The 22375-nt window shown below is 40.0% G+C and overlaps 2 protein-coding genes across 5 annotated transcripts in view; both read left to right on the forward strand.

Moving 5' to 3' along the window:
- The first annotated feature begins 1728 nt into the window (after positions 1–1728).
- Positions 1729–19997, forward strand: mus81 (MUS81 structure-specific endonuclease subunit). 4 transcript variants are annotated; one of them, XM_034150233.1, is made up of 17 exons: positions 1729–1778; positions 2195–2345; positions 3986–4115; positions 4492–4577; positions 5622–5738; positions 5820–5900; positions 11773–11861; positions 12961–13158; positions 13728–13898; positions 13989–14116; positions 15169–15281; positions 15931–16050; positions 16801–16896; positions 17144–17272; positions 17637–17740; positions 19450–19533; positions 19728–19997. In XM_034150233.1, exons 2-17 carry the CDS (start codon positions 2205–2207, stop codon positions 19792–19794), a joined length of 1854 nt encoding a protein of 617 aa, XP_034006124.1. In that variant the 5' UTR covers positions 1729–1778; positions 2195–2204; the 3' UTR covers positions 19795–19997. The 4 variants fall into 4 exon arrangements, with proteins under 4 accessions (XP_034006124.1, XP_034006123.1, XP_034006125.1 ...); XM_034150232.1 differs by having other exon boundaries at positions 5619–5738; positions 19728–19794; XM_034150234.1 differs by lacking the exon at positions 15931–16050 and having other exon boundaries at positions 5619–5738.
- Positions 19998–21102: 1105 nt separating this feature from the next.
- The window catches only part of exoc6b (exocyst complex component 6B), a gene marked incomplete in the record, with an annotated part of 96240 nt that continues 94967 nt past the window's right edge, over positions 21103–22375 (forward strand). The window contains 1 exon segment of the mRNA XM_034150226.1: positions 21103–21235. Coding sequence (XP_034006117.1) covers positions 21144–21235 — 92 coding nt within the window.

Raw genomic sequence — 22375 nt, forward strand, 5'->3', positions numbered from 1 at the left:
GCACCGGTACCGGAGATCGTTGTTGTTAGCTTCTGGTGCTAGCGAACTAGTGGCCGGGTCTCAAACGGTTTGGTCACGATTAATGTAAACAATTATTTCCGAGGCACATATATGATCATTATAGTTGTAAAAAAATAAGAGAATAAATGAAAAACAGGTATGAAATACTATATGACAGTAAAACAAGAATAAAGTTTAAAAGGGGAGTGATTTGTAAAATATCCATAAAGAAATAGTAAATCTGTTTAGAGTTCTGTTTCATATGGGTGTTGAGAGATGTATACATAGATCTCTTCATTTTGCTCTCAAAGTGCACCAGATTGATGCTTTTAACTTCAATATTTAAAAAATAATCTTCCCGGGGGAGCTTGCCCCCGGACCCCCCCATAAGGTCCACACACCACCTATAAAAACAGCACTTTACCTCTGCTTACACCTATATGCCCTGAGCTGATTATCGAGCCTTCATTGTAACAGTCGCGGGTACATTGTGTATTTGCGTGGGGAGTGTTGCAGTAGAAAATTCCACTGTAGCGCCCGGTACCTTAATGGGAAACCCTAAATGTTTGAGCACCCTCTATGAAACGTCAAGCTACCCCACAGCACCCCCAAAATAAATCTCTGGCGCCGCCACTGAGCCTGCAACCCCGTTTTGAAGAAATGTGCAGTGCAACACAGGCTCATTGCAGCCACCTGCGATAAGACACACTTTTCTGCCAAATATCAGCATTTTCTTTCTTTTCATTTTTTGGCACAGATTGCAAAGTGGCAAAGTATTATAACTTATTGTTCTAGCAAAGGGATTGCACAATTGTATTATGTAGTTATGTAAGGGCAACACAATGCCTGTCATAGCAGAAACATGCATAACACATTCCAGCTGAGTCAAGGAATATGCAAAACAACAACATGTTTCCTTTAAAGACATTCGAAAGTGTTCAAAGAAGGAAGTACTTTACAGGTAATATGTTGCAGGGTGCAGAGCCATGTTTACCAAGCTCTAACACACCTTGTGGACATTCAACAATACGATTGGTAGATCTCTAGGGCTTGTATAAAAAGATAGGAAAAGCTGGAGATATATTGAGGTGGTTTTAATGTCTTGGCAATAAAAGCAGCATGTGTATTTTGTTCCCGAAAGATTAAAAAAACAATGTAAAGGTACTGCTAGACTTCCCCTGGGATCATTCAAGTATTACGTGTTTCTTTAAATTGTTACATCATACTTTCATTTATAAGTTATTGTTGTAATTGTATATTGTTGCCTCTGACATTTAGTAAACTAGTATCTCAAAATGATGCAATACTTGAATAAAAAGCGATTTTCTAAATTAATTAATTTTTTTTTATATTTTACATTTCAATTTATCTTACAGAAAAATTCTCACACAGAATGTAATAACATTCAATTTAAGACGATCAAAATAAAAATAAATTAAGGGGGATTTTTATACAATTATATAAAGAATAATCATTTCTTTAATTAAATAGAAATAATACAAAGAGCATCTTCACTTCAAAAATATGGGGGACACATCAAAACAATAAAACAAATATTTCCCCTTAAACATTTCCTGTTATTTTACTTAAGTTCATTTTTAAAGTATTATTTAAGAATAATTCATCCTTATATTTAATCCTTTTAATACACATTTCACCACGAGATGTCACTGTTCACATTCTTGCCCCGTCTTCCACTTCCGGTCACATGACTGATGTAAACAGGAAGTCTTCGAAAATCAACGCGCCAGATCCAGCTGTAAACTCACCAGTGAAAGGTTAGCCTCTTTTTAACGCAAAAACACGACTTTCTTAACTTAGTATCTGCTAAAAACTCCCTACACGTGTTGCTTATATTGTTAAATAATGTGACTTGTAAGGAAAAACTGCTAAAATAGCTAATTAGGGAGCGCTAACGTTAGCTTATGCTAGCTAACGTTACAGCTGTTTTTAGCACCTGGTTAGCTCTGTTTAGCTACAGTGACATTTCTCAGATGCTTTACTTCAGAAAAAGTACATTAACATACTTAATTACAAGTAAAAGTCCTGCATTCAACATCTTAATTAAGTAATAGGGAAAAAGAAGGAACAGCAAATGCACTTTTAGTAGAACAAAAAAGTAAGCATAGTGCAGAAAAATTGCCTGTATGTGTGTATATGATTATATTTAAATATGTGACACCTCTGCCCCCAGGTCCAAAGGGATGCCCGCCTCGCAGCAGGTCCGGTTGGGTCGGAAACGCCCCCTGCCCTCCTGCCCCAACCCTCTGTTCCTCCAGTGGCTCACCGAGCTGCGGGACGACGCCAAAGAGAAGGGCCTGAAGCTGCAGTACGTCTACCAGAAGGTAAGACATCAGAGTAAAGTGCTCAGGTCTTGGTATGTCATGTCTTTATTTACTGTTAGGTTTTACAGTTATAGTAAGTAGTAATACCACTGTGAATAAATACCCTGTTATAACTTTATTTCATGCAGTCTAACAAGTAAAAGTCCTGCATTCAAAATATATTTTAAACATATTTACCCTGCCTCACAGGATATAATTTACTCTTACTTTAGTATGTGTGTGTGTGTGTGTGTGTGTCTGTCACTGTGTGAAATAATTTCCAGACAGACATTATTTGACCAGGTTTTCTTTGATAAAGCAAAAAACTGAATACAACATATATACATTTTCAGAATTGCCCGTTTTATAGTAATACTACATTATAGTTTTTAATTGTAATATCCGATGCATTCATATGTTATGTACTAGGGATGGGAACGATTCATAGAATATTCGAAATTATTCAGGTATTCGAGTTATGAATATTTTTATTGTAATTACTTTTTTTTTTTTTTGGGAGGGATGCTTAAGTTGATTACATATGATCAAATGGAATAATTCAATGTATACGACAGTGCCATAGCTAAGTGTGTTAGGTCTAAAGGTGTGTTTTGCTCCGCTCACCGGTCCCTCACAGCGGGCAGAGCTGCAGGTGCTGATCTCTCTCTCTCGCGTCCGGTACTTCACTCGCGTTTATGTCCAAATCCATCAGATCTAGCTAGTTCTAGCTAACGATATGGCTGCTGCCCCTCCCTACACGCAGATCACGCAGACTCAAACCTCATCTTATGCCCAAATTCCAGCTGAGAGGGTCTTCTCTACAGCTGGCCTGATTGTGAATCGTCTCCGCACCCGCCTCTCCCCTGAGTAGACATGCTCATATTCTTAAACAAGAATGAGTATTGAATAGCTGCATTCTGTGCATAGGCCCTGTTATAGGTTGTTGATCTCTGTTGTAATAGGGTTACGTTACCCTAACCCGTTATGTTGTTCGTGTATGATCCTGAAAGCTGTAGGCCTATAGCTGTCAACTGTTCAAACTGTGATCACCAGTTCAATACATTTGACAAATTCGACTTGGTTTCTATACTTATTTGAACATGTATTTATTTATTTTTCAAAATTAAATTTTTCTTAGTAAATATTTTCCCACATTTTATTTTTTTTATAGGATATGTACATTTCGGTTAATCGGTTAACCGTTTTTTTGGGGGTCGAATATTCGAATATACATTTGCTTTCAAATTCCCATCCCTATTATGCCCACACGTATGGAAAGAAGAAACAGATCTTCATATAACAAAGAAGTCATGCACTTGTATGGCAAATCCTTCACAACCTTGAAAAAACATGAAAATAGTAATAAATTACATTTCTAAAAACACCAGTTTTTCATATAATGAGCTGTGGTTTGCATATGTTGTTCATTAAGTTTCTTTCTAGTCTTTTAACTATAAAGCAGTCTTGTTAAAGTCAGAGGATAACACACATTATATTTTCTGCTTGCACACTTTGTCTTTCAGTCAGCTGTTTGTGCAGCCTGTATAAAAGCAACCCCAGGTACAAGAGAAAGTGTACACAACAGATGTACAGTTACTGCTTTTAAAGTCACTGATGTTTGTTTGTTTGTAATTCACGTTTGCTTCTGTCTTGTTCTGCAGGCCATCAGCTCTTTGAACAAATATCCATTGCCGCTTCAAAACGCCAAAGAGGCCAAAATCCTGCAGAGCTTTGGAGACGGCATCTGTAAAATACTGGATCAGAAACTGCAGCGATATCTCAGAGAGAACGGTGAGGAACAGAGGAGTGGGGGGGTTCAGGATTACATTCATTCACTTACAATACAAGATCATTAAAGAAATACATTGATGCCTGCATTGTGAGAGGGGTGTAAATACAAGAGGGGGAAACTAGTGAAATTGGGAACTATTTAAGAGTGGGAGTCTCAACAAATATAAAAAACATACATTAGAAAAACTACAAACAATACACCAAGAAAAGCCTGATGTAGAAAAATATAAGAACATATCAAAAAGCTAAAAGAGAATACATGGGTAGCTTTAAAAAAAAGTTATCTGCAGTACTAGGAGTTATAACCAAAGGCAAAGCTAGGAAACAAATACTCACTTACTTCAAGCTGCAAAAATGTATCACACTTTTCCTGTAGGTCCAGACGCTCCGATCCACTCTCTCCCTGAAGGAGCGCCCCCTGCTGGCCGACAGGACAACAACAGCCTGGATCCATCCAGAAAGGTGTGTGTGTGTGTGTGTGTGTGTGTGTGTGTGTGTGTGTGTGTGTGTGTGTGTGTGTGTGTGTGTGTGTGTGTGTGTGTGTGTGTGTGTGTGTGTGTGTGTGTGTGTGTGTGTGTGTGTGTGTGTTGTGTGTGTGTGTGTGTGTGTGTGTGTGTGTGTGTGTGTGTGTGTGTGTGTGTGTGTGTGTGTGTGTGTGTGTGTGTGTGTGTGTGTGTGTGTGTGTGTGTGTGTGTGTGTGTGTGTGTGTGTGTGTGTGTGTGTGTGTGTGTGTGGTGTGTGTGTGTGTGTGTGTGTGTGTGTGTGTGTGTGTGTGTGTGTGTGTGTGTGTGTGTGTGTGTGTGTGTGTGTGTGTGTGTGTGTGTGTGTGTGTGTGTGTGTGTGTGTGTGTGTGTGTGTGTGTGTGTGTGTGTGTGTGTGTGTGTGTGTGTGTGTGTGTGTGTGTGGCAAGTTACTTTAAAAAAGTAACTAGTTATAGTTTACACATTTGACCGTAATATTTTTTGCGTCCTTTATCCCCACAAATTGAAAATAGTGGTTATATATCCAAGTTGTAAATGCGCTGCTGCTCTCGCTGATACTTGCATCTGTCATTGTGTGTGTGTGTGCTGGTGGTGGGCGTTGCCGTGTGTGTTAGCAAGTGTTTGTGTGTCTGTGTATTTTCCCCATAAGGCAAGACCCGCCCAACTCTGTCTCTGATTGGCTTACCCTGAAATGTTACCCCGCGTTAACCAATCATCACTCCTCTCTGGTCACTTTCACTTTTCCATGGTACTGTGAGAGGACATCGCCTGTAAGTTACATCCGCAGGGAGATTCGGTTCAGTTGGATCACATAATGTAACGTAGTAACGCACCCATTTAAATCACAGTAACTATAACGGCGTTACTGAATGTGAATAGGTAACTAGTAACGTTATTAGTTACCGCAAAAGGTAGTTGCGTTACAGTAACGCGTTAGTTTGTAACGCGTTAGTCCCAACACTGGTGACTTGTCATTGAAAACCTCTTATTTGTGACTTCGTTTGTTTAACTTTCCTTGTAGAAGAATGCAGCCGGGGATCAAGGGAAAAACAAAGGAGGAGGGAGGAAGAAGAGGGAGTACATTCCCCAGAGACGGTCTGGAGGTTACGCTGTTCTGCTCACACTGTACAGAGTGTCTCAGGTACGCCTTCCTCCATCACATCTACATAAAATACCTCCATGTTTTGCATCGTGGCTTCATGTGATGTCTCTCTCTCTCCAGATCCCAGGCAGCAAAGGCTACATGTTTAAGATGGAGCTCCAAGCAGAAGCTCAGCAACTCTGCGATAAGTCCTTCACTGTGGTAAGTGGAGTATTTGTTACGACACAACATAACAACGCTTCTGTTTTCTCATGTGGTGTTATAGCTAAAGACGGGCTTAGCTGCCTTTAAACCCGCTTATTACACGGCTGATAACCAAATCAATTGAGGATTTGACATAACTAATTATTTTAAAAATGATTTCATATATTTGAAAATGATCGTTTTGCTTTCGCTAAGATATAATTGTGTGTTTTATGGCGTAGCAACTTAACTTAAAATGACGACGGCACTAATCGAGATTTTCTGGTGCATAACTGTCAGTCTTTTACCTCCTTTATATACGTTTCTTTTGACCTTATTAAACACCAATATGTTGAAGTATTGGAGCATGTGGGCTGTAACAGTTTAACACGGGAAGACGCTCTCAAATGACCACGAAGCATTATTATGACACAGAATAATGAACTCTTTAAAGCAGGGGTGTTAGAGCCACAATGAAGTCAAAGTTATTATTTAGATTCATAATTTGATAAATGAATTAATGATGGAAAATGATTTATATTGCCATGGTGAATATCTTTTGATGAAATGATTAATCATTTTAAATCGTAATTATGATCTGTTTCCTTGTACCTTCCGGTGTTTATTTAAAGGGGACCTATCATGCAAAATGCACTTTTGTACGTCTTTTATACATGAATATGTGACCCCGGTGTTCCAGGGAACTCACCAAGTGTCAGAAAACACAACCCTCTCTATTTTCCTCCATACCCAAATCTCTAAAAAAGGGGCTGCAACGGATCTGATAAAAACTGATCCAGATTTGAACACTGTCCTGACGTCAGGACGGTGGCGCTACGGCTATTGGGCCAACTCCACCAATCAAGAGGAGACAACCACGGCATTGCCGTTCGAAAGCGCTGGAGACGCTGTAGTACATATGCCAGGCCAGTAGGTGGTGCTGTTCTCACAGAATCTGCCCTTGCAAACACAGAGCTAAAAAATGTCAAATTGAGCAAAATGAGGCATGGCTAAAATGCATGATCTGTTTGGTATTTTGAAAAAAAAAAAGTATAAATATGCCTTATATAGGTATGGTCCTACACTATATTATTCAAATATAGCATGATAGGTCCACTTTAAGTGAGGCAATTGAAGACAGCCGCGGTGCTCTGAGACCTGATGAGACGGGGAGCGGAACAGTTTTTCGACCACAAATTGTAAACCGAAATTAGTGTTGCAAATTGGACTGCAAAGTATAGTTTATATAAGAAAGTATATCGCCGAAATATTGATTTAGATTTGTTATTTTGAGACTATTTAAGTCAATACTTATTTGTTAATAAATTACATTTTTTGACTGAAAACCTTCGGCTGCTTATTGCTTTGGATTGTGTGTCGTCAACCCCGCTCTATAGTGGCAAAAGGAAACCTTGGATGCCACTACAAGGGGGGTCAAACTCAAATACAAAGTGGGCCAAAATAAAAAAATGGGTACTAGTCGAGGGCCGGACTGGTTCAATGTTTATTGCAAAACTTATTGAAATGAACTTATTGCACATATTAAACCTGGAACTAACAAAGCTTAAATTATTGCCTATAAAAACAACATTAAACATTAAATAATCAGTTGCATTCATTTCTTATGGCTCTATCTGCAGCTTTTCCAGAGTCATTTCTTATGATTACATTTTCCCACAGGCCAACAACAGCTTCAACAAAACTATTTCCCTCAAAGAGAAAACAAACATGCCCTGTTGTCGTGAGAAAGAAAGTGCAGAAGGAAACATCCATGTAACTCAGTGTGCTGCTCTGTGATGCTAGCTCAAGCCAGATACTTGGCATCTCATCTTGGGTGCAAGGTCATCAATGTTTGGGCTCAGGCTCTGAGCTGAGGAAACCCTCAGGATTGAGTGAAGGTGTGCGTGCAATATACCGGAGGGCCAGATCTAATAGTAATTAGAAATTATCCTGCGGGCCGAAATGAAATCCACCACGGGCCTGATTTGGCCCCCGGGCCTTGAGTTTGACACATGTGCTTTAATACCTAATATGAGTTGAGTATGTGCAGTATGGTATTATATGCCAATACAAGATACACCAATAGACTTAAGTTATTACTTATTTTAGTTTTTATTGTTTTTCTCACCGAAAATCATTTGTAGAAGAAACTATCAGAAAAAAGTCAAGGAGTATGAAGATTATAAGGGTTAGGTTTAGGTTTAGAGTTAGGTTTAGGGTTAGGTTTAGGTTTAGAGTTAGGTTTAGGGTTAGGTTTTTGACATTTTTAAAGACAACATTTGACACTGCATGATTAAAGAGAAACAAACCAACATAGAAATTTAAATTAAATAAAAACATTTGTTTATTTATTTATGCTTTTGACGAATTAAGAAAATTGTACTTTGCTATAAAACAAACGTAGCCCCCGGAGTTACCCCTGATGTCATGGTAACACATCTTACTAATGTTTTGTTTTTTTAAATCGTACATTTTGGGAAAAACCCGGTGCTCCCGGAGAAAACCCGCAGATAAGTTAGTGGCTTTTATCTCCTGGCCTGCTGAGCTTGATTCTCCTGAACCGTTTTCGCCTCCTTGTAAGAGTCCTCGAGCTTCACGAAAAGCAGATGCCTTTCCTTGAGCTGCAAAACTTCTTCTCGCAGGGAGACATGTTCGAGACTCATGGCGGCTTTTTCTGTCACCATTGCGCTGTAACTTTCCCTAATGGTGTCCTCATTCTGAAGTTCTTGGCACAACTCGTGTTTCTTTTGTTGCAACAATTGATTTCGCTGGAAAATCAACTCTTTTTCTTCCTTCGCAATGTCGTATGACCCCTGAAGATCCTCTAAACCCAGAAGCCTCTTTGAAAGCTCAAAGATCTCTTCTTGCAAGTCTTCAGTTTGGCTCCTTTCCTCATATTTCGACTGGTTCATTTCGTCTATCTCAAACTGCACCGTGCTTTCATTTTCAAGCTTCCTGCAGAGATCCACTTCCTGCTGCAGAGCCTGGTTCTTCTGGAAAACCGTCTCTATCTCTGCCTTAGACACTTGGAAACAATCCTGAAGTTGCTCTTTCCTTTGCTTGAGACACTCAAGTTCTTCCTCAAGGCCACCATTTACTCTGATGATTTCCTCTGCGTCACTTCTCAATGCATCGAGTGCTTCCTCTGCAGCAGAATAGCTTTGGATCGATGAACGCACCTCTTCAATCTGTGCTTCGAGCTCTCTCTGTACACATAGTGCAGCTTCATGCTCAGCTTTGATAGCATCGATGCTATCCAGCTCATCTAGCTTGTCAAACATCTGTCCCTCGAGGATCTGTCGTTCACTCTCCAATTCCTTGTTTGTCTGGATTAGTCCCTGGAACATCGCCTCTACGCTAACGTTATTTTCGATCTTCTCACTAAGAACCCTCCCTACTTTTTCGAGGTAGGCACATTTGCGCCGCAGGACACGTTCCTCGGCCTTCAGAGCGTCAAACTGCTCCCTCAGCGCTGGAAAGCTGCTGAGCTGTCTTTGTATGGATTGCATTTCCACATGTAGGGTCTTGAGATGTTCTTGAACTGCCCCAAGACTCCTTCTAACTCCAGCGTAGTCACCTCCCATTTCCTCTGTAATCTGTGCTTCGAGCTCTCTCTGTCCACATAGTGCAGCTTCATTCTCCTGAAACGTTTTCTTGAATTCAAGGAAGTCATCGAGAACGGTGACGTTCTTCACATTCAAGCCGTTAATTTGGTCCTGATCGCCGTTTGGATTCTGAACCGCTGTGGTTTTGTCGCTCAGCGGCTTCACCTGGAAGGCTGATTCACTGACTTCCAGGTTGAGCAGTTGATGCTTAAAGTGTTTCTTACTATCAATCTCTTCGTTGCCATCATCCAGATTCTTTTGCAAGAGGTCATTTTCCGCTTTCAAACCATCCAAGTGATCGAATGTCAGCAAATGAGAACGACCCTTCCTCAAAACACCAATCTGTAGGTTAAGATCCACGAGATCCTTCCCCATGGCGGCACTATCACACCTCAAGGTCTCGTTGGATGCCTTCAAAGCCTCATACTTGATCATGAGATCATTTTCCTTGTGAACCTCATTGCTCACACCCTGGATCTTGTTCATTAAAGCCTCGTTCTTCCTCATAACGTTCTCTCTCTCAGCTTTCGCCTCCTTGTAAGAGTCCTCGAGCTCCATGAAAAGCAGATGCCTTTCCTTGAGCTGCAAAACTTCTTCTCGCAGGGAGACATGTTCGAGACTCATGGCGGCTTTTTCTGTCACCATTGCGTTGTAACTTTCCCTAATGGTGTCCTCATTCTGAAGTTCTTGGCACAACTCGTGTTTCTTTTGTTGCAACAATTGATTTCGCTGGAAAATCAACTCTTTTTCTTCCTTCGCAATGTCGTATGACCCCTGAAGATCCTCTAAACCCAGAAGCCTCTTTGAAAGCTCAAAGATCTCTTCTTGCAAGTCTTCAGTTTGGCTCCTTTCCTCATATTTCAACTGGTTCATTTCGTCTATCTCAAACTGCACCGTGCTTTCATTTTCAAGCTCCCTGCAGAGATCGTCCACTTCCTGCTGCAGAGCCTGGTTCTTCTGGAAAACCGTCTCTATCTCTGCCTTAGACACTTGGAAACAATCCTGAAGTTGCTCTTTCCTTTGCTTGAGACACTCAAGTTCTTCCTCAAGGCCACCATTTACTCTGATGATTTCCTCTGCGTCACTTCTCAATGCATCGAGTGCTTCCTTTGCAGCAGAATAGCTTTGGATCGATGAACGCACCTCTTCAATCTGTGCTTCGAGCTCTCTCTGTACACATAGTGCAGCTTCATGCTCAGCTTTGATAGCATCGATGCTATCCAGCTCATCTAGCTTGTCAAACATCTGTCCCTCGAGGATCTGTCGTTCACTCTCCAATTTCTTGTTTGTCTGGATTAGTCCCTGGAACATCGCCTCTACGGTAACGTTATTTTCGATCTTCTCACTAAGAACCCTCGCTTCTTTTTCGAGGTAGGCACATTTGCGCCGCACGACACGTTCCTCGGCCTTCAGAGCGTCAAACTGCTCCCCCAGCGCTGGAAAGCTGCTGAGCTGTCTTTGTATGGATTGCATTTCCACATGTAGGGTCTTGAGATGTTCTTGAACTGCCCCAAGACGACTCCTAACTCCAGCGTAGTCACCTCCCATTTCCACTTGTTCCTTATTGCAGGACATGTTTTTTTAAGATGATAATGATACACACACAGTAGCAACTGGTAATACCTAACTGTTTCTCACGGGGAAAAAACAGAATTTCATGGGGTGTTGTCAGCGTCAGACTGGTTTCTGCTAAGCCAAGATATGCTATGCCTTAAAACTCAAACTGGTCTCCTTGCAGGTTCCCATTTGGAACTATCGATGATGTCACAAAGCACATCACAGCATCATCATGACATCACTTGGAATTTCTGCACAATGCTCACATGTAGAGATGTGGCCATGGCAACAATGAAGATGCATTCTGGGTAACTTTGCCCAGGCATTCCATTTTTGAAAAACAACAACAAGATGGCTGACTCCTACTCTCTATTCTACTCAATATTAAGGGAGTTCTTTGTGGAAGATTATATAGTGAAAATGAACACACCGATGTTCTGAAACTAATATATAAAAAGGGACTTGTTTTGGGATGTCCTGTTAACAATAAACCATTATTATTACTCAAAAATTGTCGTCAAAAGCAGAGAAAATACTTCCTAATAATACTCTTTATTCAAAAAAATGTTGAGTCTGTCGGCATGAAATATTAATGTTTTTGGTACAAAATTAGCTTGAGCACAATTTTGTATTGGCCATTTATTGACTGATATGACGGCACAGGGTACCCTGATCAGAGCGTCCTGAATATTTGTATTTTAATTGAGTTAACTTTTATGTGTCTGTAGCCAGATCTGGGCAGTAAGTACACGGCCTGGTCTTCAGTGAGCACTCTGATCCAGAAGAACCTGGTGATGAAGACCCACAACCCTGCAAGGTACAGAGGACACACACACACACACACACACACACACACACACACACACACACACACACACACGTGTCTCTAAAACCCAGGAATTGACTTAAGACGTCACAAGGATGTTCCTAAGGAGTGAATCATACACAATGACAAGGTTGAAATTGTTGTCACATCATATAAATACTTGGGCACCATTTTCGACGACCACCGCAAATTCGATGTGAATACTGAGTGTGCTGTGAAGCGGGGTCAATGCACCTTCTTCGCAAACTGAACTCTCTCTCTGTCAGGCCGGTCATTCTTTGTCGTTTTTACCAAAGCATTCATTGAGAGCCTTATTTGTTTTTCTTTTTTTCCATAGTGTAAGGAATAAAAGCTATATTTATATGGCGTAACTTAAAATGAATACACTGTTCTAATTTTAAGCTGCTTTATTCTGAAAACCGGATGTTCACACACTCGACTTCCGGTTTTCGCGAGTAAATATCGTCAACTTCCGGTTAGCATTAGCATGTAGCTAATTTTGTGTTTCTGTGAATTTAAGGAGAAATGACACGTGGTGTTGCACACTAAACACACTGTCTTTAACCCTCACTTATTGACGCTGCAATACTATTATTAGGGAATGTTTAAATGACCAACATATTAGAAGATTGTAAAACTAACATCAGAAAACGACAGGACGTGCCTTGGACCCGCCCCCGTCAACGCTAAGACAATAGGAGAAGCCTACAGATTATAAAATGAGAAGCCAGCTGGAAGCCGCCCTCTTTCCCAGCTGTCCATCAAGGATAACCAACCATTCTTGCAATTTCATTGTATCATCGTATCGTTGTTTTATTAAACGCTGTTAACTTGTAAATAAGCTTCCTGGAGTCCTTTCAGCTAATCCTGAGCTCAGAGCTAAAATACCCTACACTAGCCTTACACTGAGAGACAGGAACAGCCTGAACAACATTGTTAAAACCTGCTCTCAGGTCATCGGAGTGAAACAGAGAGACTTAAACTCCTTTTGCAACCAACAGATTATGCGGAAAGCAATTCAGAGTGTTTTGAAGTGGAAACGGGGGCTTCCCTTTCGTTTAAATGTAGTTCACTCTTCCTCCCTCTTCAGGTATTCTCTGACAGAAGAGGGTCTGGCTTTAGGGGAGCGCCTCGAGTCTTTAGAGGGAACTAAAGGTCCAGAAGGAGACAGAGAGGAGGCCAGGAGTGAAGGAAACGAGCAGGAGGAGGGAGAGGAGGGTGGCCCGGGGTTTGTGGACCTCACTGTTAGTGATGATGACGAAGAGGAGAAGGAAGAGGAGAGAATACAGTGAGTGTGCTTCGAAACTTCTGGGACAAAAACGTATCATTATCTCAACATGTAACTATACTCTGAAATGCATTTAAGTCGCACCATTATTTCCACTTTGTCAAAGGTTTGTGTTTCTCATATCAATATATTTTGACCTATGTTTGGACTGATACATTTTGTGTTTAGAGACCATTTAAACATTCAAGATTCAAAATAACGAGGTCTTGGTTTTGACAATCTTAAGTCCCAGCCTCCTCCATCAACTTACGACATAAAAAGGAATAAATATAGTCCAAAAAGAAACACAAACGTGCAAGTAAAATGCAAAAATAGGTCAACTATATACATGTAAAAAGTAAATACAGAAAAATACTGTGCATTCTACTTTTATATACGACAATACGTAGACTTTTCTTTGTGTGTTTTAGCTTGTAATGTTTCTGTAAAATACATGAACTCTCAACAATTGTAGATTTATTAGTAATATATATTTTAGACAGAAATATCTCTATTATGTTTTATGATTGCACTTGTATTGTTGAACTGTTTGTAAATACAATAAAAGGAATTGAACCGCCTTTTTCCAGACCTACAGAGAGGCCGACCTCCTCTGCCCAGCCGAGGGTTGTCCTTCCTGGGATGTTCTTTTCAGGAAAACCCCAAAATGTACCATCAACGAGCAGAAACCCAAATTCATGGAGTCTCCTTCCCGGCTCCTACGAGATCATCCTCTGTGTGGACTTCATTGAGACAACCGGGTAAGACAGCTGTGTGTTTTAAACTGTGTGAATCAAATGTATACGTGTGTGTGTGTGTGTGTTTCCTGAACTGTTGGTGTGTTTGTGAAGCGGAAGCAAAAACTGCAAGCAGGATCTGGTCAAAGAGCTGCAGAGGAACGGAGTGACATTCGATGTGAGGAAGCTCAACGTGGGAGATTTCCTGTGGGTCGCTCGGGAAAAGGTCGCACCTATTCCAGGTAACACAACGTAAAAAACGTAGGGAGGGATCTAGATCTGCATGAAGGTGTTCTTTTCCCCACAATGACCAAGTCGCTGCACATTATCCCGCTTATTACATGGCCACATTCTCAACAAAGTAACGATATGACTCCCACTATTAATTGAAATGCTTTTATGGATTTAGAAAATGATTTTATTGATTTAAAAAATTGTTGTATATATTGATTTAAATTGACATGCATCCGCTAAGGAAAATAGTCCGTTGCTACCGTTTGAAAAACGTAGCAACGGCAGGAAGGCGGAGCTTTTTGATTACAGATTTGAAAACATCGTTGCTTGCTTTAAAAGTAGCACAATTCATTATGTCAAACCTTGGAAAGTATCTAGATATCCCTGCCCTAATGCCAAAGGAACTGCACACTGAATATGTGTCGCCGTTTGATGTCTATGTCTGGACCGCTGCGTAAAAAGGAGGGTTTCTGCCCGTTACTTCTCCGCTGTTTTCTTGTCGCTCTTGTCTTGTCAAACTGTATACAGTTCAATCGACCGGACTTCTTTCTGCAGATGTGAGCGTCCTTAACAACGGTCAATAAGTCCTTGACAGCGGTCTGCCTGTTCTGGATTAACAACGTGTCACGTGTTCTGAATTGACCAATCAGAATCGAGTATTCAACTAAGCCATGTAATAATAATAATAATTATTATTATTATTTGTAAACATGTATTTATGGATTTTTTTACATTTATCACATTACACAAACACAACCGAACATTAGACATATGGCAGATTACAAAATAATGCTACAAAAGAAAGTGTGCAGTTACTAGAAATCAGTTTAAAGTACAGACCAAGAATATAATTACATTTGCAAATGAACAAATTCAACAGAAATACAATAAAAGCACATCCACAACCAGAGCTTACAATTCTCCAAATAGATGAACCGTATTCAACATTTCCTCACCGTAGTTCAGTCTTTTCACTTTAACCGTCCACCTCTTCTGCAATGTCCCCCATTTTTTTTTATAAATTCCAACTCGTAATCATTTAGTTTTTCTCTGACTCCAGGTCAGTTGCGAACCCCCGTTGGCCGTGAGCTCGTCCTGGATTACATCATCGAGAGAAAGAGGATGGACGACCTGTGCGGCAGCATCATCGACGGGCGCTTCAGGGAACAGAAGGTGAAGAAAATGACATCTTCGTCAACCCATTTATCTTTGAGTCACTCCATCAAATTATTAGTCATGTACTCCGTTAACCAGAGCCCTGCATGCTGACTTGAAATGGCTTGTTTTGCCAAATGGTCAATAACCCAAAGATATTTTCAGTTTATTATGATATGAAATGTAGAAATGCAAGAAGATTATCCTATTTAAGATTAGATAACCCTTTATTAATCCCCATAGGGTTATTCTATCGGTTAAGCAGCAGCAGGTATACGAGTGAAACGCGAAATATATCAAAATAACAATAAAATAATTCGGTGGAACTGTTAACATACATATATGAATAGATATGGATACTTAAAATGTATATAAATGTCTGTCTTCAAGTGCATGTCCAAAAGTAGGTACATAGTGTGCATCTTGTTAAGTTTAATTTGCACTTGATGATTCATTTGAACATTTTATCACATATCAAAGTTGTTCAATCTTCTGTAATGAGTTTCTTTGCTTTTACTCTCCGTATCTTTTGATAAAAAAATTGTTTTTCCATCTTTTACGATGCTGTTAATCAAATTATTTAAGGTGTGTTTTGTTATGCGTGTTACTGTGCACAACCCAAGAATGTACCTTAATCTCTTCGTCCCTTTACTTTCCTCCTCATCAGTTCCGTCTGAAGCGCTGTGGTCTGCGTAACCCCTGCTACCTGGTGGAGGAGTGTGGGAAGGCTGCCTCTCACCTGAGTTTACCTGAGACCACGCTGCAGCAGGCCATCATCAACACACAGGTGAGAAAACATACACCTGCATGATGGTTTAGGTGCTGTTTACACAAGAACGCAAACGGTTGTATCCGCTACTTTTCTCTTGCGTATAGCCGGTTCGTTCACACGAGGCCGTAACGGAACCGCGGAAACGGACCCCGCAAACGATAACGGGTCCCAAGGTGGGTAGATCTGCAACCGGAACGCTCTGGGGGGGTCAAACGGCTCCGTGTGTACGCCCTATACGATCATTTCCTGATAACGATGAAGCCATAGCCCCGCCTCTCCCCACCTCTGCTGCTCACTGCTGTAGCATGGTCAGTAGCTACTGTCATTAGCTACTGCTACTGACCATGCTACAGATGTTAGTGCAAAATCTACAGCTCCTCTACCACAACCATCAGCAACAAGTGGACATGGAGAATTACATGAACTACATGTTGCTAAATCCACCGCGGGGCATAAACAGAAGGGCAACCATGGCAACCATGCTCGGGGGTCTTCTTCGCTGCTTTTGGTGTATTTTGTGGCAGAAAGTACAGCGCCACTTACAGGCCCGGCATATGCACTACAGCGTCTCCAGCGCTCCCGAGCGGTCTCGTGTGAACGGAAGACTTTTTTGATATCGTATTCGGTTCGTTTGCGTTTCGTATGCGTTTGCATGTAAATGGGGTCTTAATGTGCACTGCATTAATCACAAAACAAGATTAGTTTGAGTCTCTGATGTATACATGTTGTCTTTTGTATATGTGTGTGTGTGTGTGTGTGTGTCAGGTTGTTGATCGCTTCTTTGTGAAGAGAGTCCAGGATGTGAGGGAGTCGATGGCCTACCTCACTGTCATGACTCGATACCTGAATAAACTCTACCAGGTAAAAGTTTAAATAAATATTTTAATAAAAGCAATAAATGTATATGTTTTTATCCCCTGTAGATGAATACGTTTTTATAATTTGAACAATTACTGTAGGGTTTTGCCTCAACTTCAATCATTTAGACATGTTTGTGTAGCCTTTTGAAGCCTTAAAGAATGAGTATATTATGTATTACTGTATAGGGGTCTAAGTCGGCCCAAAACAATTGGAATAGTTATGATAAACTTTTAAATCTGTTTTCCAGAACTGTACGCTGACGTGTCGCTCCAGAGAGCTGGAGAGAGAGGATGAGGAGGAGGAAGAGGAGAGAGGGACCCCCCCCTGCTCTCTTATCTCTTTTGCAGAGTTCAACCACGGTGCAATCAAAAACAAGGTGTGTGTGTGGGGGGGGGTGGGGATGGGTGTGTGTGTGTGTCACATAATCTATTTTTTACAATTCTTTATGCAGAAGACAGTTGAGAACATTTCACCAGTTACAATGGAATATACTTGCAGTTACAGGGAGTAGTAGACATTAGCAATAAGGGAACAGTATCTGATGTGCATCTTATACAATGTTCATGAACTTAATACAATAACAGAAGGGATGTTTCGTCACAGAGGCATACTCGACATAGTGTCATTTTGCTAATTAGACCAAGCGACTTTTTTCTCTTGGTGATAGAACTGGTTATCAGCTCATCGGTTCATAATCTATTTTAATAAATAAATCCCTGTTTCCCTCTTCTCCCTCTCAGTGTCAGACGGTGAAAGAAGTGTTTGCCCGGCAGCTGATGCAGGTGAGCGGACTGTCAGGAGACAAAGCAGCTGCTATACTGGAGCTCTACAGCACTCCACTCAGGTAACACACATTATTATTATACAGTATGTTCACACATCTCACCTTTTCTCCAAGTATTCCTACCTTTCTTTCCCTGGCAATGTACTCAGGATATCCTGCAGCAGCAACAAAGGTGTTTTTAGATAACGTATACAAAGAATGAGGCAGTTAGCACTAGCAGAGATGGATATCATGGATGCAAAACTTCACCTGCTGCCCGTCAAATACCATATCGATTTTGAGTTTCTGACTTTCCCTCCATTTTCAAATCAAGTCTCTTCACACCCCTGATCACATGACGCATCTTCTGTCCTTATTGATTATATTGTCTTGTTGTTCTGCTGGTTTTTTGTTTTGTGTATCTTGTATGGTGACCTTGAGAGCCTTGAAAGACGTCTATATAAATAAAATGTATTATTATTAAAACATTACATCTCAAGGATTCAAAGGCTTTATTTTTCATATCGCAAAACTACATTGTAATCTTAAGTCTCATGCTCATCCTCCAACAGTGCAACAAACAATATACCTAGCATGAAAGAAGTAGACATATGAAACCCAATAAAAATAATGCAATAGACAAAATGGGACGGGTAAGTTGAAGGAATATGAAAAATATGTTCATATAATAAAGAATAAGATAAAAAAAACCTCATTGAGTTCAGAAACTCATGAAATAAACGAGACATTTCTGACTTTGGGTAATTAAAAACAAGGTTGAAACATGAGGGTATACTTCGCGTCGGGCCGAACCACGCCCCTTAGCTGTGATATAATGAGCATATACCACGGCCTGTCGTATTGCTTTTATAAAACGGTTACCAAGTGTGGCAATATGAAAGAAAAATACACACTCTAATTTAAATAGTTGTTATTAGTAAATAATGATGTTAAAAATAAAATAGTCCCTCCGTTGCCTTCTGCACGAAACATAGTGCGAGGTGGTTGCTATGCAACAACACTAACAGCTAGCGAACATATTAGACAGAGAGCGTTGATCCATTATTTGGCTATTTATTTACATTAATGTGTATGTTGCCGTTTATTGTGCACCCACTGAAAACCTGTCCAGCATCAGTAGCATGGCTTACGAGGTTACTTGTATAGGTTGAGGTTGTTCTAGGCTGTTGCTTGGCGTGGCGAGAATATTGCTCCACTTTCTCCGGTCCCCGAGATTCGGCTTCCAGTAGCTCTGGAGAGAGCTTTCGCACCTGTGGCCACTAACGGTCATAATTTATCTGCTTTGTTTCAAGACCCGCATCAGAAAGCTTTTGAATGGTGGTACTTTTCCAGTTGGTCTACCTGCTCTTCACGTAGCTCTGCATGTCGTCGTTTAGGTGCTTTTTGTTCTGGAGATAGGCACTGCTCAATCCACTCCTCCATAGTAAGAACCCCCCGGAGGTCGAAGTTAACCTTACATGTTTCCATCTTAAGCTTTGTTAGTTAGTTAGTTTCGTAACGGACGTAATGTAACAGCTGTAACGGTTGTAGCTTTTTCTCAGACGCGGAGGGATGCTTACTTGTGAAAAGTAACTACAATTCTACCCGTGATATACGCTCATTATATCACGGCTAAGAACCAATCAGATTGCTTGATTTGTCCGTTTTACACATTTTTCTTCGGACACATTTTTATGCAAACTCTCTTATATTAATGAGTACAAGACATTGCGCCACTGTAAGACATTGTTGATATTTAATTCAAATCTTTCTTCCTCTCTTAATCTCAGTCTTCTGACAGCCTATGAGCGATGTGCAGGTGAAGCTGATAAAGAGAAGCTCCTCTCCTCCATCAGATATGGGAAGCTCAAAAGGTTTGTCGTCTGGATTCATATTTCTCCCAGCATGCTCTAATGATCCATGTAGTATCTGTTGATAACAAGTTGAAAACCTGAGTCAAAGTACTGTGGCTTTTACTCACAGTTCAGATACAAATTGACGTAATGGCAGTACTGTAAGAAATTGCAATTAATTCACATTTAATTTTCCCTTTTTTTTTTTTTTCCAGGAACCTGGGTCCAGCTCTGAGCAGAACAGTTTATCAGCTGTACTGCACTCAGGGAGCACTGACGTAGCTTAATATAAAAACATATCATGAACATTATTTCACTTATCCCTACTTTACTTGAATTAAACACATTTTAGGATGGAAACGTCCTTTGTTATGTAAATATTAACATGCTGCTAAGTTCTCATTACCGTAACATATTGCTACTTGTATGAAGAATTTCACAAACGCCCCCTGAAACTTAAATAAAGTTTAAGATTTTGAATAGTATTTTTGTTATTGCATATGGATGTTTTACACTACAGTTTCTAGAGAGTCAGAAATTAAATAAAGAAGAATATTTGTATTTGTTAAACCCTCTGTACTTTTCTTTGTGACCCCTGCTTTAATTTTTACATTTACACAATGGACTATTTGTTCAAGGCAAGTTCACTTTTACAGCACTTTTCAGCTCAAAAAGCAAAGTACCTGACATCAAAATCATTGAGACAACGTTCAAAAAGCTCCCTCAAACCTACGATAAGAGGATATTGAAATGCAATCAAAAAAACTGTCATTAAAGAGTCAAGAAAATAGACTCAGAATAGTAAATTGCAGGTTTTATAGAACAAGATCAGTACACATGTTTACATATCATACTTTTAAACAAAATATAACATTGTATGCAGTGGTGGTTACTTGAGTAAAAGTACTAACACCACACTGTAGAAATACTCAATTTCAAGTAAAAGTATTGAAAGTACGTTAAGGGAATTGTACTTAAAGTATTCAGAGTAAAAGTACACAGTTAAAAAAAAATATTTTAAAGCAATAACAGCAAATATTCACACTTAAGAAGCTGGAACTGTGAGATATATTTGAACAAAATACTTCTTATGGGTTTAGTTTTTAGTTTTTTTTGTATTTTAAACGCGTTTCCTATATTGTGTGTCAAAATCTGAATTTATTAAGTAACTAGTAAATAAATCTGTATAATAAATGGAGTAAAAAGTATAACATTGCCTCCCAACATTAAGTATAAAGTAGTATGAATTATATTACTCAGGTAAAGTACAAGTATCTCAAATGTGTACTTGAGTAAATGCACTTCGACCACTGAAGAAAATAGAAATAGTAACTTTAAAAAGACAAAGAATAGAAAATGAAAATAAGACTTTATAGAATAATACCGGTATAAAATGTACATATAATACTATTAATAATAATACATTGGATTTTATAGCGATTTTCCTAATGCTCAAAGACACTTAAATGCATATTTTAATTAAATATAATAACAACTTTGGGTATGTGTTCATAATTGCCCCCCCCCGGGCTGCCCTGTGAAACACATCAAACCAACCCCTCCGGTTCCTCCTGCATGACGTCACTGGCTCGGCTCGGCTCAGCTTGGATCCGTCCAGAGCAACATGCAGGATGGCGACCAGTGTGGAGACAGCCGCGGAACACGAACGCATCCTGCGGGAAATCGAGAGCACCGACACCAACTGTATCGGACCGACCCTCCGGTGAGTAAGATCCACCACCGGTGCTTCGTCCTGATTTTACCCCGGGGAAAGCAGCTGAATCCCGGCGTCACTCAGCTAGCTGTGATTAGCATCAAGTTAGCAACTCAAAACTTTAACTGGCTGTGTGTCCATTATCGGACAGCTAGCTGCGCTAACTTTAGCAAACATAAAGTCTAGCTGATTCACATTATTGTCACTGGTGTGTAAACATGCATACTGATGCGTGACTGTCTAACAATGAACACCGGATAATTTCCTTTTAGGTTTGTTGCCAAAGTTAGTCAACTTAGCCCAAAAACATTGGAGCAACTTAAGCTAAGCTAACCAAGCTAACTAACTAATTGACATTCTGCTCACTGGTGTCAGAGCTTACAATGGGAGAAGGGGGTGTTTCTGGTAGCTAAAAACTCCCTTTTTTTGTTGAATGCCTCTTCTATTTGTCACCAAAGTTTGATACTGTATTTGAAAGAGTTTTGTTGGCTATTTGGCATGCTAGGTTGTTAGCAAAAGCCAAGATGTATATCAAGGAGTGTCAAATGCAGCTGCCTGTGTGTGTACAAAATGAATGAGTGGGTCATTTTCTCTGATAACACCTCATTATACTGCACACAGAAAGCCACTGGTTGGTGTCTGTCATGTGCTTTGAATGCTCATGAGTGTTGCTTAATAATTTTGTGGAAAGTGCACTCACAGACTGAATGACTTTTCTGTTTATCTTGGTGTCTGTGCCAGGCTCCATGGTTTCACATCCCATTAGTAAGTAGGGGGAGGAAGCTGCATGACTTCAGCTGTGTTTAGACCTGCCACACTCCCAAAACACAGAGGAGACAGTCTAGTTAACAATTTGTGTAGTGTATTTAATTCAGTTTATATAAGAACAAGCATAAGAAATAATGGAGACATGGGAAACCAAAATAAGCTATAGGAAGCTTAAAAAAAGGGGCAATACACATAACGTATTTTCATTATCTCATTCATACATATGGATTTGAGAGTTCATGTGTTATTCGGAAACATTACAACCATAAAACATACCCTACACTAACCAAAAACCCTAAATATTTACTACTCTAACCCTTAATGGTCTAAAATATTGAATTCATTAATCTAAACATGTGTTTAAAATAGGTAATAAGATAA

Source organism: Trematomus bernacchii, unplaced genomic scaffold (assembly GCF_902827165.1).
Source record: "Trematomus bernacchii unplaced genomic scaffold, fTreBer1.1, whole genome shotgun sequence".
NCBI lineage: Eukaryota > Metazoa > Chordata > Actinopteri > Perciformes > Nototheniidae > Trematomus > Trematomus bernacchii.